The sequence below is a fragment of the Apteryx mantelli genome, chromosome 5 (genome assembly GCF_036417845.1).
Source record: "Apteryx mantelli isolate bAptMan1 chromosome 5, bAptMan1.hap1, whole genome shotgun sequence".
NCBI lineage: Eukaryota > Metazoa > Chordata > Aves > Apterygiformes > Apterygidae > Apteryx > Apteryx mantelli.
The window spans coordinates 33,644,681-33,661,190 of record NC_089982.1 but is presented as its reverse complement, the minus strand read 5'-3'; the positions used below and the strand labels follow the sequence as shown (position 1 = coordinate 33,661,190).

At 39.2% G+C, this 16,510-nt stretch overlaps 1 protein-coding gene across 1 annotated transcript in view; it reads left to right on the top strand.

Moving 5' to 3' along the window:
- Nucleotides 1-16,510, top strand: part of INPP4B (inositol polyphosphate-4-phosphatase type II B) — a 290,644-nt gene that overhangs the window by 211,031 nt on the left and 63,103 nt on the right. The window contains exons 14-17 of the mRNA XM_067297109.1: nucleotides 1,633-1,737; nucleotides 6,503-6,611; nucleotides 10,619-10,796; nucleotides 15,761-15,973. Coding sequence (XP_067153210.1) covers nucleotides 1,633-1,737; nucleotides 6,503-6,611; nucleotides 10,619-10,796; nucleotides 15,761-15,973 — 605 coding nt within the window. The remainder of the gene's footprint in view (nucleotides 1-1,632; nucleotides 1,738-6,502; nucleotides 6,612-10,618; nucleotides 10,797-15,760; nucleotides 15,974-16,510) is intronic.

The window sequence follows — 16,510 nt, the reverse complement described above, 5'->3', positions numbered from 1 at the left end:
ACTATTGTAACAGGGGGATTTTTGTGTTCTTGGTCCTTAAATACAACTTCATTATTTTTTAAAAAACAAATAGTAAAAATGAGTTTTGTTGTGTGGATGATATTGGTAAATGCAGATTGAAATCTTAATTACACTGCATGGATCTCTCATACCTGAGCTAACCGAATAACAGATAGCAGTAGGCAGTGGTTATCCTATATGTTCCTGGTATTGGAGGGGCAGGGATTCTTGCTTCACAGGTCCGCCCTGAGCAGAGAGGAGTAAGATGACTCAGGAATGCTGTATGTAGACTGCTCTGGCTCTGGGCAAAAATGTACTCTAGCGAGCGCAGGCTCTTTTTTTTCCCCTGTCCTTTTAATCTGCTTTCATCTTGCTCTCTTCTATCCTGGCAGTGTTTCCTTGTCCTAGACCCAGTTATGGCTCCTCGAGCTTTGATCTTGGTCTCAGATGAATTCCCATAAACAATCTGCCCCTTCCTATTTTCTTGCTTAGAGATTTAATCTCCTCACCTGCACTGTTTTCATTTCTTTTCTGATACAGTTCCAGTTCCCTTGCCTGCTCCCTGTTTTTTTTTTTTTCTTTCGCTCACTTTGTGGTTTCCAGATTTACATTCTCTACTGCTCTTCCTCGTCATCAGTGACTCCTGGTTTCAGCCTGCGTCCCCAGATTTCTCATCAAATCTGTATCGTTGGCTCTACCACTTCTTTTTCTTGCTACTTTTGCTCTTAGTCTTTGTTCAAATTATCATTATTATTCTAAGTTACTAAGCTTAGGTAGCATCCTCCATAGACCCACTGCTCATTTAAATATAGCGCCTGTTTCTAGCTTGGCTCAGTGTAATTAAGAGCAGCCTTTTGAGCAAAAGTTTGCTTGTACTTCTGTAGCCTTGGACTGGAGGGTCATCAGTGCCTCTGGCAATATGCTTTGCATTGGGAGGCTCAAGCATGCTTAGTTCTGTTGAAATTTATGGCAGTTTCAGCAGATGTTGTCAAACAAATCTTGACTGAACAAGTCAAATATTTACAGTTTGGCCAAACAGACAAATTTTCCTGGGGAGCCCCAACACAAATGCCGAACTCCAGGTTATGGTGGTGCCAAAACGAGACCAAAAGAATGGTCATCAGAACTTTTTTTTCCCCCCAATGGAAGCTATTTTATAGCTCTCTCTAAGCCAGATTTTTATGGTCTTTGTTTGAACTTTCTGGGAAGAATACACAGCCTAGTCAATGTAATATTTTTGTTTTAAGGAAAAAAAAAGTTATTTGATAGAAAAAGTAGTACTGTCACAGCTCTGTGCCCTGTGTTTTTAGCACAGCATAAACATAACACACATTAGCTGTGGCATCATTTCCAGCAGACTGCAGACGAATTTCAGACAGCAGGAAAAATGTCTATCACCTAGAATAAAAAATTAGATTGTTCTGTGAATTAAAAGCTGTTTTGTTGCCTGCAGTATGGGTACATGCTGAGACTCAGTTAGTGAACCATTCTTTTTCTAATATACAATTACACATTAAAAGTAAATTAAAGGCTGCTAACATACAAGTATTGTCCTTGCATTAAAAAAAAAAAAAAAGACAAAACATCTGCTGCATGCTTAAGATGATGATTCTTTAAACTTTTGTTTTTCAGGTTCTTCCTTCAAATCAAGCTGTAACAAAGGAGAAAAAACATTAGAATTCATTCCAATAAATCTCCATCTGCAAAGAATGCATGTGCATAGTCCTTGCTTGAAAGGTAGAGTATATTCTTTAGACAAATTCCCTAAGTGTGTCAATGTATGCTTTGAAATACAATTTAACTTGCAACTGGAAGGTTTGGTTTCTGTTTTGGCCCTTTTTAAGCAGTAAGTATCTTAATTTATGTCTCCATTTTCAAGAATGGGGATTAGATGGACGTGCTTTCACATAACCAGAATAGGACTAAAATGTATGCTTGTAGAGAGTCAGATCATGGTCAATTTGATGTTTTCACATAGTAGAAGGATGCTGACAATGGTGTTATTTAAACTTTGAAGATGGACTATGAAGATGCTTCAGGCAAAGCACTGAAAGTAGTAGTATTAAATTGATATTTCAGTAAATTTGTGTGCAGTCAGGACTTGCACAGATTTGGAAGAATACTGAGCAGGCAAGAATTTCACAAGAAATACAGTGATTTATAAGGATAGTTCTGAGATTCATTTCATTTTGTGTGTGTTTTGCCAATCAGTGAAATGTGTACCTTATTAGCTTGTGTAGCATTCATGTGGTACAATTTGATACAGAAGATTTCTTGTATGACTAAATTGTTGCATGTTGTATTATAAAATCAAAATCAAGCTTTCAAGTTCATTATTTGAAAACTTTTACTACTCTACAGGCTCAAAGTGTTCAGTTTTTCACTTTTGTTTAATGGGCCCTAGGAACTCTCCATGTGGACATTTCCTGTCTTTGTTTTGGGTCTAAATCTGGCACTTGCCCATTTTCCTTTAGTGTTCAGAAAGTACTTCTAGATCTATAATGACTACAAGTGGTCAGAACCTGAATTTTGTGCCTTCTCCTGAAAGCAGCTCTGGCAGCAGTACCTTATATGTTTATCTGCTAAATAGAAAAGGAGAAGGAAGTATACCACTTACTCTGTCACCCACGACAACTTTTACACTACCCAAGTTTTGTTTTTGATGAAATTTCTACTTTCTTCTCCAAAGCCAGTTTGCTTTTGGGATATGACTAATCCATAAATGAAAAACAGATTAACTTAGAATTGTCTTCCAAATTTAGAACATTGTCTTAAATTATAAATCTGCCTGTTTTCTTTAGATAATGTTTGCTTATTCCACTGACATGAGAGCTAGATAACATTGTTCCTGTTGCATTCAAGATTAGAGATTACGAAACGATAACAAAGAAGAAAACTTGTGTTGACATCGTTGAATTTCTGCCTATGCATATATCTTTGCAAGACTGACACTTTAGTTGTAGGGAGCTCTTTTTATTTCTGTATACACAAAATAGGTTCCTCAACATGTTCAGGATATGTTGGTAGCACTACATACCTAGCTGTCCCATCCATTCAGGTTACGGAAATAAGTTTCATTTTATGAGCACTGAAGACTTGCATCTTGTATTAGATAAATGCAATTGCTCATCCTTCTGGTGTGAGTAACACTTTGACATCAAGTTGGTCTGTCTTACCTCCTGCTTTGCTTGCCTTATCTCAAAGGGCATCCAGAGTATGAGGAGGCAGCTGACACAAGGAGAGGGGAAGGGGGAAGGCATGTAAACATTCAAAGAGGTTGTGATTAAACAAAATGATGAGCCATAGAGCTGTCATTAACCCTCGCACTGTCAGACATCTTTAGTTTGGGTCATGAGCTAGGTCTTAATTGCATCAGATGTGCACACATGGATATATGGTTTTTTTGTTCAACATGTTCAATCATAGGTTTACTTTTACTGAACTTTGATTCAGGTTGTGATTGGGTACTGACGTTGAACAGAAAATACCTGTGTGCTTCAACTTCCAATAGAAACAGCTTTGAGAAAAATGCTAATTCTCTGTGTGATAACTGTACCTCTATCCATTTGATAGATACCACATCTCCTTTGTTCATCATACTACAGAATTTAAGTTTAAATGTTGCCATAGTTTTGTTATACACTTGCTTATGTATTAATCATGCAAGGTCATTATGGGCAAAGAAATGGGGAAACAGAAAATACTCAAGTGTGCTTGTTTTAAATAAAATCAGTGTACCAAATAGACCTTCGTTTTGCTTCTGTATGCAGTGTAAGACAGCAAGTGTCTCTGAAGGCCAGCGGGAGGCTGATACGCTATTTTAACAGTCAAGGTTTGTTGGTTCAAACCCTAGATTGAGCTCTGCTTGAGACAGGGATCCCTCAACTCTTTGAATTGGTCTGATAAAGACTAGGTTTATTGAACTTCTACCGTGCCACTGTGGTGGTCACTGTGTTGCAAAAGCTCTGTGTTTTATTCAGGCAGGAGGGATGAGCAGTTAGCTGATATTTCTGTGTGGCAGAGGAATTATTGTTTGTTGGCAGGTAGGTGACTGGTGTTAACTTTGGCGGATCACGCTGACAATCTTCTGTAGCTGCTACCATCTTCTGCTGCGCTTTGAGCTTTCCTGCGCTGCAGAGGATTGTCAGCAGCAGTCTGGTCCCCAAGTGGGTGCTGCATCTGAAGTACTGGAGCATTTCTCCAGCCACACGCTCACACTGGCGCTGTGCCTCCTTCGCTAGGAGCCACGTCGATTTGGAAATGAAGCACATAGCAAGGCATTTCCTCCCCAGTCTTGCAACGCTTTCCAACATAACATGCTTTGGAAGGTGGGAGTGAGACTGCCCCAGGTACATCACCAGTGTCGTAGATGGCTGCTTCTTGGTCTTCTCCCTCTCCCTTGATTTCTTGCAGTGGTTTCATTTGTCTGGTCTTAAAAAACAGACGCCTCCTTTCCTAGAGGCTTGCAGGGAACGATCACAGTGATTTGTAAGTCTGGAGCACATGGCAGTGGCTGAAGAGCTTTCTGCCAAGGTTCACGGTGAGCAGCGCCAGCAGGCCTGTGAGCAGGAGCGGGGCCAGGGGTCTGGGGCAGCTGTGGAGGCCCCCCAGCAGTAGGACAGCTGGGGATCCCAGGGGGCAGTTGCTGGCCCTGCGCTGGCTGGTAGCACCCGCGGCAGCAGCAGGGGAGGTGCTCAGCTGCTCGGGGGCTGTTTGCCTCTGAAACAACTGCTCCTCGGCTACGCCAAGACGCGGTGCCTGGCTGACCGAAAGCTTCCCACAGGCAGTTGATTATGAGCAGGTTCACCCTTGATTTTTAATACAGAGTCAGCAAAAGCACGGGGAGTTAGTCTTTTAAATGTTTCCCCAAGGTTCATGAGTTAGCCATAAACAAAGTCAGAAGCCGTAAATGAATTCAGAATTCATCTGGGTGGCCTGATGGTTTCCTCTTTGGTTTCAAGCCATTGCTGTTGAAAGCAGTAGAACTACTTATTGTCAAGTAACGGTGGAGCTCTAATTGCTCAAGATTGTGTGTTATGGGTAAATCTCCATGAAGAGCCGAAAGAATGGGTGATTTAGGAACCCCTGAAGCTCACCTGAGGCTAACGAAAGTGTGCCACTTCTCTTTTTAAGTGGGAATTGAAGAGCCACCAATGCATTAGAGTTCAAATCAATTTGAGCGAATATGCTTTGAAATTCAGCTCCAGAAGTAAAGCACAGTTCATTAACTGTGAATCGTTTGTACAGTGTTCTTGCTTCTAGGGATATTTATCATCAGAATGCAAGAAAAGTTCTATTTTAGGAGAGGATTAGATTTTAATTTACATGGAATGCTTCCTTGATGAATAAAATAGTTCACAAAGAAAGATCCTCTGATGGTTTCCTTTAGAAATACATTTTAAAAATGCCTCAATTTGACCTGTGTCTTCATACTTCCAGTGAACTTGAGCATAATACAGATACTGCTTAGTGCAAATGTAAATACCAAGACTTTGAGGGAATAATGACTGTGGTTCTGGGTGTAATTAAATCTTTGTCTCTGCACTGAAAATCAATCACAGGCACAAAATGAGAGGCTGTTTCTCAAAAAGTGTTTCATCTCCAGTTCTGTAAGCATGTATCTGTAGAAAAGTTCATCATTCATGTCACAAGACATCAGGTACCTACAGAGCAGCAAGAGCTTTGTGGTCTCAGCAGTGACGATCTTTGAATAGAATAGTTTGTTTCCTGTTGTGTTAACTTTTCAGCTGAAAACAACTGGCATTGTCTTTCTTTATAAACATAAATATCAGGTAAATGAATCTTACTGAACAGAACTCTTCAATTTAGCATCAAAGAGGTGGTTAGATCTGAAAGTGGAAACTAAGCAAATTCAAACTGGAAATGAAATGCAGACCTGTACTGGTAAGGCTGATTAATCTTTGGAGCAACTTCTGTGGGGCTGCAGTGAATTCATTGTCATTTGAAGTCTTTAAATCAAGATTACCTCACTCTCGTGTGCCCTCTCGTGCTCTTAAAAAAGAGAGCAAGAGAGATGCCTTCACTCAGCCAGAAGCTATCAGCTTGATGCAGGAATCACTGGCTGAAATTGTGTAGCTTGTATTATTCAGGCAGTCAGACTATTTCATCATAATGGTCTATTTTGACCCTAAAATGCATGAATCTGTGCATTGCAATATGACTGCATATTAAATAATAGAAGAGGTAGTAAGTGAAATACACAAAGGACCAATTTAGTTTGCAACTTTGTAAACTGCAGAGCTAGAATATTGTTCTACACTGTGGCATATGATTTAGAGGCAGTAATAAATCAGGTAAGTATTAAGGTGGCTGTGTGGAAAGATTGATTAGTTCTTTGCTCCCTCCAGAGACAGCTTCTCAGTTATTCCTAGTAAAATAAAACACTCGTTCGCCCCATCTCCTGTACAGTGGATACCAAAGTGTTGCTGTGCCTTGGGCGTAGGTGGGTGCAAATCTCAGTGCTTGTCTGTTCCCCTTGCAGATGCTGTGTACGATGTCATCACCATGGGAGCCCCGGCAGCGCACTGTCAGGGATTTAAGAATGGCGGTCTCCGGAAACTGCTGAGTAAATTTGAGGCGGAAAGGCGAAAGTAAGTATTTATGGAAGTCACTAAGAAAATATAAGTAAAATTACCTTGATATGTTACATGCTCACTGAGTAATAAAACAGTTTATCTTCCATGCATTCGACAATAAAAAATCTAGTAAGGCTAGATAAGGATTCATTCATAAAATAGTTTCTTTATCTTCCCTAATTTACTAGACTGCAAATTTGAAGGATTATGTATTTTTAATGGCAAGAGTTATTTTGAACATGAACAAAATTATGGTGTTTTCTTCCCATATTCTAGAGAGCCTGAGGAATACCTGTGCTTGAAAACATGCTGTTCAAAATGAGATCTCTCTTCTGCAATATTTGTACTAAGTAGAAAGTATCTACAGGCAATTTTTCAATAAACAAACAGTAGCTTGAGGTAGCATCTTCATTTCTGACAGCCCTGCGAAGTAGATAAAATATTATTTTTCTTATTCTTCAGAAAGTCAAAATAAGACTAAGAAAAGATAAAGGCCTTCACTAAGGTTTCAGTTCAGTGCTATACTCAAACAAATGCTCTATGTTAACTGCTAAACTTATACCAAAGTGTTATTTACATGTTTTGTTAACTAAGTGTTGGATGTGTGTATTTAGTGCTGTGGCTGTTCAGAAGTTTTAAGCAGCCAAAACTGTCACTGACCACACCAGGAGCTGTGACTGCTCAACACTTGGACTAACTGTGCCAAACTCATGCAGTCAGTGGCAAAGCTTTTGGATGGGAATGCAGGAAGTACTGTGTGTGTGGTAGACTAACTCATCCTGGCTGCCGATAGAAAATGAGTTCTATTATGTTAAATGCTCAAAGCTTCATAGGCAGAATATGATAAAGAATAAAATGGAAGATTATAAAAATCTAGTATTGGCTTAAAGGTTGAGCAGAAGTTGGCATTAACCCATCAGTGGCTTAGTTTGCATTTTCTCAAATCATTTATCAGTGGAAAAGGTATTCCTCATTGTTTGCTCATACCACTCTGAAGGCATAGAAATAAAAGGAAATCAAAATAGTTTATAACTCCTGAAGAAATGGTCACTAAGTCTATGAATTCCCATAAAGTAGAAAGGAAGGAACCTCCAAAATTCACCTTTCATCTATCTCAGTGGTCAGCTCATAAGAAACTCAGCATGTGTTTTTATTTTCTTTGGACCCATGCAGGTCCTTCCAGTGGAAGGTATAAAGCAGGCTCTGAATATGACCTCACTTATTTGAATATTTAGGAGTGGGAGCGCTTTAAATAAATACTTGAAAGGGCCATTCTCATTCTTACCACAGAGAAATTTCTTTCACTGCAGCAATGACAACTTTATTTTGTATGCACCTGTTTGTTTAACTGCTTGAGGATACTTTGAGGCCACTTAGCATTTCCAAGGGCAGCTTTTACAATTTAAATTTTCTGTTTTACAATGGGACTGGCTTTTCTGAAGCTTTGGATGAAGGAAGAAGTGACACCTTGAGATATCAATCGATATAAAGTGAACAGGAAAAAAAAATGCAGATTTAGCATCTATTTTCTCTAGGCTAACTGATCTGAAAACCTAATGAAAGATGTGGGAAGAGATTATTTTTCAAGCCAATCTGGGAAGGTCCCGGTAGCTTTCAAGACATCATTGTCGGTGCATATGACAATGTCTTGCACACCTTTGAGCCTCAGGCTTGTTATTAAAACAGTTTATTGAAATATTCACAGTATCAGTGTATCAGAAAATACACCTTGCTTGAAATGGGTGTCCTTACTTTGCTCAAACCTGTACTTGGGGAATTAACAGATAGGAGGAATGGTTAACTGGTAAGCATAGTTATACACTGCTTTTCAAGACCGTAATTGCATTTGCAGTTGCCAAACCAAAAACAGTGAAATGTGTATTTCAAGAAAGTTTATCGAACAGAAGTGTGCATGATAATATATATATCAGTTTGAAGATAAGTCAGAAACATTTGCAGTTGCATAGAATATATTTTTTGTGCATGTACCATAGCTATATGTGGCAGCAAGTTCTGAAAAATACTTGTTTAAGGAAACTCATTTCAGTGAATTTGGAAGTATTAATGTCTTTTCATGAAAGATAAGGCCACAGAAAATCCCAGACTAATATGAGATGCAACAGTATAGAGAGACAACATTAGTAGAAACTTCAGATATCCCTGAGTATTTTATCTCTGAAAATGAATGGCTCAGTTTCTTTGGAATTGTACTCAAAAAAAACCCTTTTAGTTGCCCTCAAATTTTGAAAGAAACTGAATATTTGAGCTGTCTGATGTTTTCTTGAATTCAGGGAATGGTAAAATTAGGCAGAGTGTGAGACCTGATAGAAAACTTTTTTTTTCCCTTTAGAGAACTTTTCATTCTGAAGAAAGAGTCGTTCTGTCTTCATAATATTCTTTATTTAAAAGCTACGATAGACTTTATTAAAATGAGTACTACCCACAGGGTTAGTATCTCTCTCTCTCTCTTTCTTATAGCATTGTCCATAGCTTTTCTGCTGCAGTATTCACTGGAGCTTAGAGCTGCGAGATAGGTGAAAAGTTTTGGGAATTAAACTGAGGGGAATCCCAAAGAGGGGTACGTGCGCAGTGAGCTTGACAGTGTTAGCCAAATTCAGCCTGCAAAAGCGCTGCTTGATAAAGGGAGGGAGAAGACTGCAAGAGGAATTAGAGAAGATCACTTGGGACTCCGAAGTATCAAGACTTTTAAGAGTATGTCTTCATTACAGTTAATAGAGGGTATTACTCAGACATTGTCCCTGCTCCATCTACAGGGGCTACAGAAGCAACTGGGGAGTTTATAGGCTGCTGTGTCATTGGTAATGTTCCAGGAGCTGGTTGCTTACATAATGAAAAAATACTAGTAATTACAAGATGCAGCTGACTCAGCATTTCATGTACAGCCTATTGGAATTGCCTGACATCTGCCTTTTTTTAATCCTGGAGTTCATTAGGTCCTTTCTCACCTGTTCCTTGAGCTTTCCGTTGAGTGGTTAGCAAAGTGAAGCTGAGTTAAAATCGTGCATAAACTTCATGCTGCACGCCTGACCCAGAGTGCAAAGCCATTTTCCTATGTTAACATTACAGTTTACAGTCATATTAACATTACAGTTTTGCAGTCTAAAACTGCAGAAGGTTTGGGTTAATTTCACTGAAGGAGTGAGGCAGGGCTTTATAAGGGGAAGGACTGTGTACCAGAGTTTTAAGTGGGAAGATGTATGTTGCAGCAAAGAACTAGTAAGTGTGCATACTGTTTAAAAATGGTGTCTTGGAATAATGGAATAAAAGGTATCACTTAACTAATAAGCATTGGAAAAGAAACAAGGGATAAGTTTTCAAAAGGAGAAGCAGTCATGCAAATATAAGTGCGGTAGTTTGTGAACGGTTAAAAGGAAAGTAGTAAGTTTTGTAGTATGTGTTGGAGTGTTTTTGTAGTAATTAACTTTTTATTTTCCTCCCTCAAACCATTTCTGTGTCCTTTCTTGCAAATTAGGTATGTGACTTTTTTTTGGAAATAACTCTGGTTATCATCACTTCTTGGACAGGTCATTGATGCTGACCAAAACATCTTACAGGCCATTGATCAGTAATGACGAATGACCCATTTTGGAGCACTTCATAAGATAGTTGTTAGTGTGACAGCAGAGTTTGGAGGGAAGAATAAGGAGTTTTATGCTCTTTGATTATTATGTGACCTGGCTGAACCTTTGTTTTCCTCAGAATTCTATTAAAAAAAAATTTTTTTTAATCCATTTTAAGATCGATCACACAGGGCACCAAAAGAATAATTAGGTTGAACGGTACAACTTGAAGTGTTTATTGGTGGGCAGTCTGCTGTCCTCTGATGTTCAAGCAAGGACTTGTTTTTACCCGAAGAGGAAGAAACTCTTCAATAATATCAGTAAAGTTCACATATCTTGTCATTCTTGTAATAGCAGTGGCAAAAATTTTTGTACATTAAGCATTGTTATTAATAACAGAAACCATTTTGACATTATGCAACCGTTTCTCTGTTATTACAGTACTGGGTACCAGTGTATTTACTATTCACCTGAAAACACAGCCAAGGCAAAAGAAGTTCTCAGCAACATCAATCATCTACAACCTCTCATATCAAGCCATGCAGACCTGCTGCTTAATTCTGCAAGCCAGCGTTCTCCAGACAGCTTGAAGAACTCTTTAAAGATGCTTTCAGAAAAAGTAAGATTCAAATCTTCACTGCAATGGGAAGTGGAATAACCAAATCCCTAGCTGCTGTCTTTTTCTGCATAAATTGACTTTCATAGCATCAGGAAATGTTAAATATGCTCCGTTAGAATAAGCTTCAAAATGTTGGCATTGGAAAAAGAATGTGCTTTAGCATTTCTTTAGGCTTTCCATGTAAAAAATAATGACATTTATAGGTCTAGGGTTGTCTTTATTTGAAAGTATAATTAATTTTATTTCATGTGCCTTTGTTATCCTCTGATGGCCACATACTGGGGTTTATCAGAAATAGATTATTATAAATTCAGTGGGATGATAAACTATTATTTTATTTCTCTTTCTGTGATACTTCATACTACTTCAAACTGCTGCTTATAGGAGATAATTCAAACCAGATTTGTGCATAAGGTTTAGAATAGTTGCATGACCAGAAATGGCAACCCAATCTGGAGGGGGAAGCTCAAAAGTCAGAGCCAGGAGGTCTCAAATTTTAATCCTTCATCTATTATTTTCCTCTGTAGCTGTAGGCACTTCCTTGTCTTAGTTTTCTTAGCTCTGAATTAAGGAAGATAATATTTCCCACCTGTCTCACAGCATGATTTTGGGGATTAGTTAAAGCCTGCAAAGTACTTCTAAGCATATGTTATCCTATGAAAATATTAAGCACTACAACTATGACCAGAGGGTTTGAAAAAAGTTTCCCATCACTTCATGCACCATACCTTCTGTAATGTGATCTCAATATGACTTAATAACACTATCAACAATCATGTCAATATATCTTCAGCTATTGGGAAGTGGCAACTCCTGTGGTCTGCTGAGCAATACTATCCCAGCAGAGTCTCAAATTTGAACATTGAGCTCAGCTGCACACTGTGATGGCTTTGCATTGGAACTGTGGGGAGCCAAACATTGCTCTTGGTTAAAGGTGTGTAAATCCACAGTAACTTTGAGGACAGCCAAGTTGCTGTGACTGTCAGTGATGTATAGGAAAGTAGAATCCGCATGGAAATGAAAGGGAGGAGTTTTGTTTTATTTTGTGACAATTGTAGCTCACCTTTTCATGTAGTACTGGAGAAGGCCATTTTTTGCTGCCCATAGAAGAAGCAGAGCTGCTTTGTTAAGTGTTTGTTCAAAGAAAATTCATGCACAAGTAAAGCAAAACAAACTTGTTCTGGCTGGTCAAGACCCCGTTGCTAAGGCGTCTGTGTTAGCGGTAGCCAGCTGCTCTTCCTGTCCCACCAGTGCCCCTCTGGGAGGAGGAGTGCTGCAGCCAGCGGTGACGCTAACCCTGTTTGGACCATAGCCCATTGGAGACTCTGAGTGCAAAAAAGGCTCAGGAAAGACAACCTTAGGTGTTTGCAAAACTCACAAATATTTTATAGGTATGATTTAGTTGTATATGTTCCTGCTGACTTTCCAGGGCCAGGATTAAACTGCTGGTTAGTATAGGAGCAGAGGTTCCCAGGAGCGCAAGCGGTGGTCTCACCCTGTGCAGTCCAGCAGGCAGCCCAGAGCTTTTATCCAGCCTCCCCTTCTGCTTGGAAGAGACAAGTCCAGTTGTGCAAACAGCAACGGCTGCGTGAGCGGCTGAACACCCGCTTCCCTGCCAACTGCTGCCTTCACACCGAGGGCAGGAGGGTTACTGGGAAGGGGTTCGTTGCTGAAGAAGATGGTGCAGAGGGGTGACCGCTTGTAAGAAAGGGAAGAGAGTTGGGGAGGAAAGCAAAGATCAGGGAGCAGCTTCAGGGGAGGGGGGAATGAATGTCAAAAACCCCACATGGTGCTGCGCCTCGATCCCTCAAGGTTAGCACAAAGCAGCATTTCAGGACCGGAAAATAATGTTAGATCCCTCAGTGTTAAGCATCAATACCCTCCAATAAGCTGTCCATCTATCCAGTCTGAGAGAGTATGGGAGAACCAGGACTAGCAGAGAGTTCCTGGTTGGATTTGAGATGTGTTGGTATACTCTTCTGGTTAAAATTACATGAAGCCTACCTGTATTCTTGAGGCATATCAGATGCTTCTGCTCTCCCACCTTTCAGGAACTTCTATACGTAAAGAAGAGATGTTCTATTACTTTTTAATTTCATATACATTTAGAAATTAAACAGCTATTTGAAGAAATTGGAATTAATGATTTGACTGGTGATGAAATTTCTCTAGTTGGTTAGAAATGTATATTGTTTAGGCTTTTTATTTTAAGATGAGGTTGAGCTTGATATATAGAATGGTTCTTTCTAAAAACATTAGGTAGTAGTAAGCATGTGTTCTATAAAAGATGTGAATTACAATTAAGACAAATATTTTTGTTAGAGATGGAAGGACAGGCTGCATGCATTGAAAATGAAAATTAAATCAAATAATTCCACTGCTGCTTATTTTATCCTTTCATATTGAGCATGGTTTTACTTCTCCATATATGATTTTCAATTTGCTGTAGTGTTTTCCTGAGACTTTTATCAACGGTTTCTGTTAATTGATTAAAGAAGCCTTTAGCTGTCGACAAGTATATCAGCATTTGCAGCTTGCAGAGGGCTTGATAAATTCATTTTCCAGCTATGCCTATCTTTATTTGCAGAAGTATTCTTTAGTCAAGTATCTAAAAGAATTTGCAAAGTTTGCATTTCTTTGTATATACTTGTTTTGTGATGTCAATACAATTTTATAAATGGTGATGTTCTGCAAATTTAGCTGTATTTAGCTGCAAGAAAATGTAGTTAAAATGTAGTTTGTTGTTAAACCAATAGAATCCTTGAATGCAATTTAATTACAGAAGCACTTTAGTCCCAGGACTACCAGGGAGCAGTCCTGAAAGGCCACAAATAAGGAAGTGGCCTCTGTTAAAGCACCCTTTTCCTTAGCCATTAAGTTAGTAAGGAGGAGGCAGAATGGGTCTGATGCAATTGCCAGAGAGATGAATAGTGTTGCCAAGCCCAATCGGTAAAGAATCCCAAATCAGGTCTCAAAGAAGTCCTGGGATTGATTTAAAGTCATACCTTAGATATCCTTAACGTTCTTATTTTCAAGCCTTTGGGAGTTTGTTTACTTTACTTTTATTTAGTTTATTTACTTGCATTTCTTCAAGTTTTCAGGCTTTTTCTGTGCAACTGTTATGGATCAAAAATAACTTTTTTCCTAAAAATCGTGAAATTGGTGAAAAACAGAAACTTCTCATACAGGTGCTCAACCTCAGCAGCTGGAGCTTTAAGGAAGCTATCAATTATTTAGACCATTATGGTCAGTAAACTGTTGAGGGGGTGGAGGCACGAAAGAAAACGAGTGCAGGAGGAAAAGAGAGGTATGTAAGCAGAGCAAGTACTAGCAAAAAGGGGTGGGATAAGAATAGAAGAAAGGAGTGCAGAAGCTGGGAGAAAGATTTGCAGGCAGGCAGAAACTGACACTTAAGAAGTTGATTTTTCTGCTGGTTCTCCTAATGGTTTTGCATATGAAATATGGAAGGTCTGAATGAAGCTTGGCCGGGCATCCTTTCTCTCTAGCATTTCCTAGTTTTGTGTGACTGCTTGTTTAGGCTGGTTGCTCTGACTATATCTATATGCTTTTCTGCATGCGTACTTAATTAAGATGAGGCGCACATAGGTAGCATGACAATCTGGGGTGGTGTAAGTAACTAGGAAGGCACTTAAATCCCACTGGGCCCACTCGGCACAGTGGTGGCAACACCAGCGCTAGTATGGAGCAGTGATGCTTCATGAAAGGGCATTTCTTGAAGGATATAAGAGTCAGCCCAAATTAAAAGCATCGGAGGAGACAATCTTACACCAGGATGAAGTTGACAAGGAACAGATCCCATCGCTGGTGGGGATGAAGATCTGTTTTGTGCTTTGCTGCATGCCTTCGTTGTACTGAGGATGAGTTAAAATTGGAAAGCAAGCATTTCCTGTATTCACTGAAGCAAGCCTAGTTCTGAAGAGACATGATATGCTGTTAAAAGGGGGATCTGCAATCCTCTCTCTTAATATTTAATGCCTGTTTATTATGTGGGCTGTAGAAGCCTTTTGCATGGAGATACAGTGAAACTAGTGTAATTCTGCTTTATATTAACATAATTTGCTTACAAGGTATCACACTTGATATTAAAACTTGATTGTGGCCTGAGAATGACTTTGAAAATTAACAATACAACAGTTTATGCTGTTACATGGAGATACTGTCTGGAGATGTGAAAAACCATATGCAGAAAGCAGGGGCATTACTGTCTTTTCTTTCCTTGTCTGGGGAGGGGGAAGCAATGGGGAGAGGTTGGAGGTTTTTCAAAACCAAGAAAGGTAAACTTTCAGCTGTCACGGTCAACAAGAACAACTTAGAAAAATGATACAGCAATTGTTGATTAAATGAGAACTTCAGAGAGCTTGGAAAAATTCCTTCAAAGGCTTCTTTCTTTAAAAATAAAGAAAGAAAATAGAGCTGGAAGTCAGACATCGTCACCTGCTTTGTTATCTGGGTGGATACCTACAGTTACCATAATTTGTCCCTGAAAACACTGCTTTTGCAGATACTTTAAACTCAGCCATGGAGTGCAGTGTGTTTTTTATTTAAGGAAATACTAGAATTTGTTAATCATATTTTATCTGACACTTGTTAGAAAATTCTTGAGCAGTAGTTAGGTACTCTTAAAACTGGTCCTCACAGAGACTTGTCTCTGCAGGCAAGATTTGGAACTAGAATGAAAAAAACAGGATTGTGTAAGCAGATGATCTTTATAACAGATACCGTACTTTTGTGTCAATCCTTCGAACAATGGGATCATAGAATATGGTGATATCCCCCAAACCCTGGAATTGTTCCCTGCTGTTTGGTGGTTTGCATTGCTTTGCACCTCCCAGGCTGCCCTGAAACGGACATCCAGTCTGCCAAAGTATAGTTCAGTGTTGTCATTTCTTACCTTGCCATGTTGCACTCTTTGGCCTAATCTCCCATTCATTTCCTTTCTCTAGACAGAGTTATTTGTGCACGCATTTAAGGATCAGCTGGTGAGAAGTGCCCTTTTAGCACTATACACAGCCCGGCCTGGCTGTGTCCTCAAGAAACCGGTCATGCCCAGAAACAGTGTGGAAGAAGGGTGTGATTCTCAGCATCAGGATCATCCTTCTCAGATTAAACGACAGGACTCTATACCTCATCATTCTGAGTACGACGAGGAAGAGTGGGTAAGTCACTGGGAAACTCCTGGGCTTTCAGTCACAAAACCTACAGCTTAGCATAAACAAATACAAGTCCTAATGTCTTTGTCACATTTTATTGGAAAAAAAGGAGTTTGAAAACTTGAAATAATATTTTTCAGGTATCTCCATCATGTTTTTTGAGTTACTGAAATTTCAAAAATATATACCCTTTAAGACCAAGTTAAAAGAATTTTCCCAAGTACAATGTACTTCTATGCGACTTCATGGTTGTGCATATAATGACAAGGATGATGAATATCTTGTCCAGGCAGGAAAATAGTCTGTCTTTACTCTTACTTGAGTTCTTTTTGCTAGTTAGGCATATTTAAGGAGACTGGAAAGACATAAGGTAAAATGAGGAAAAAATCTTCTGTTTTTTGCCAGGACTGAACATAAATAGTTTAAACACGCATGAATTCTGTCTCAGCAAAGCAGAGCTGTTTTCCTTTAGCCTCTGTTCTTAGAGAGGATCTGAGATTGTGCAAAAAAATCCAACATGGTTTTTAGTTTTTAACATTCCTA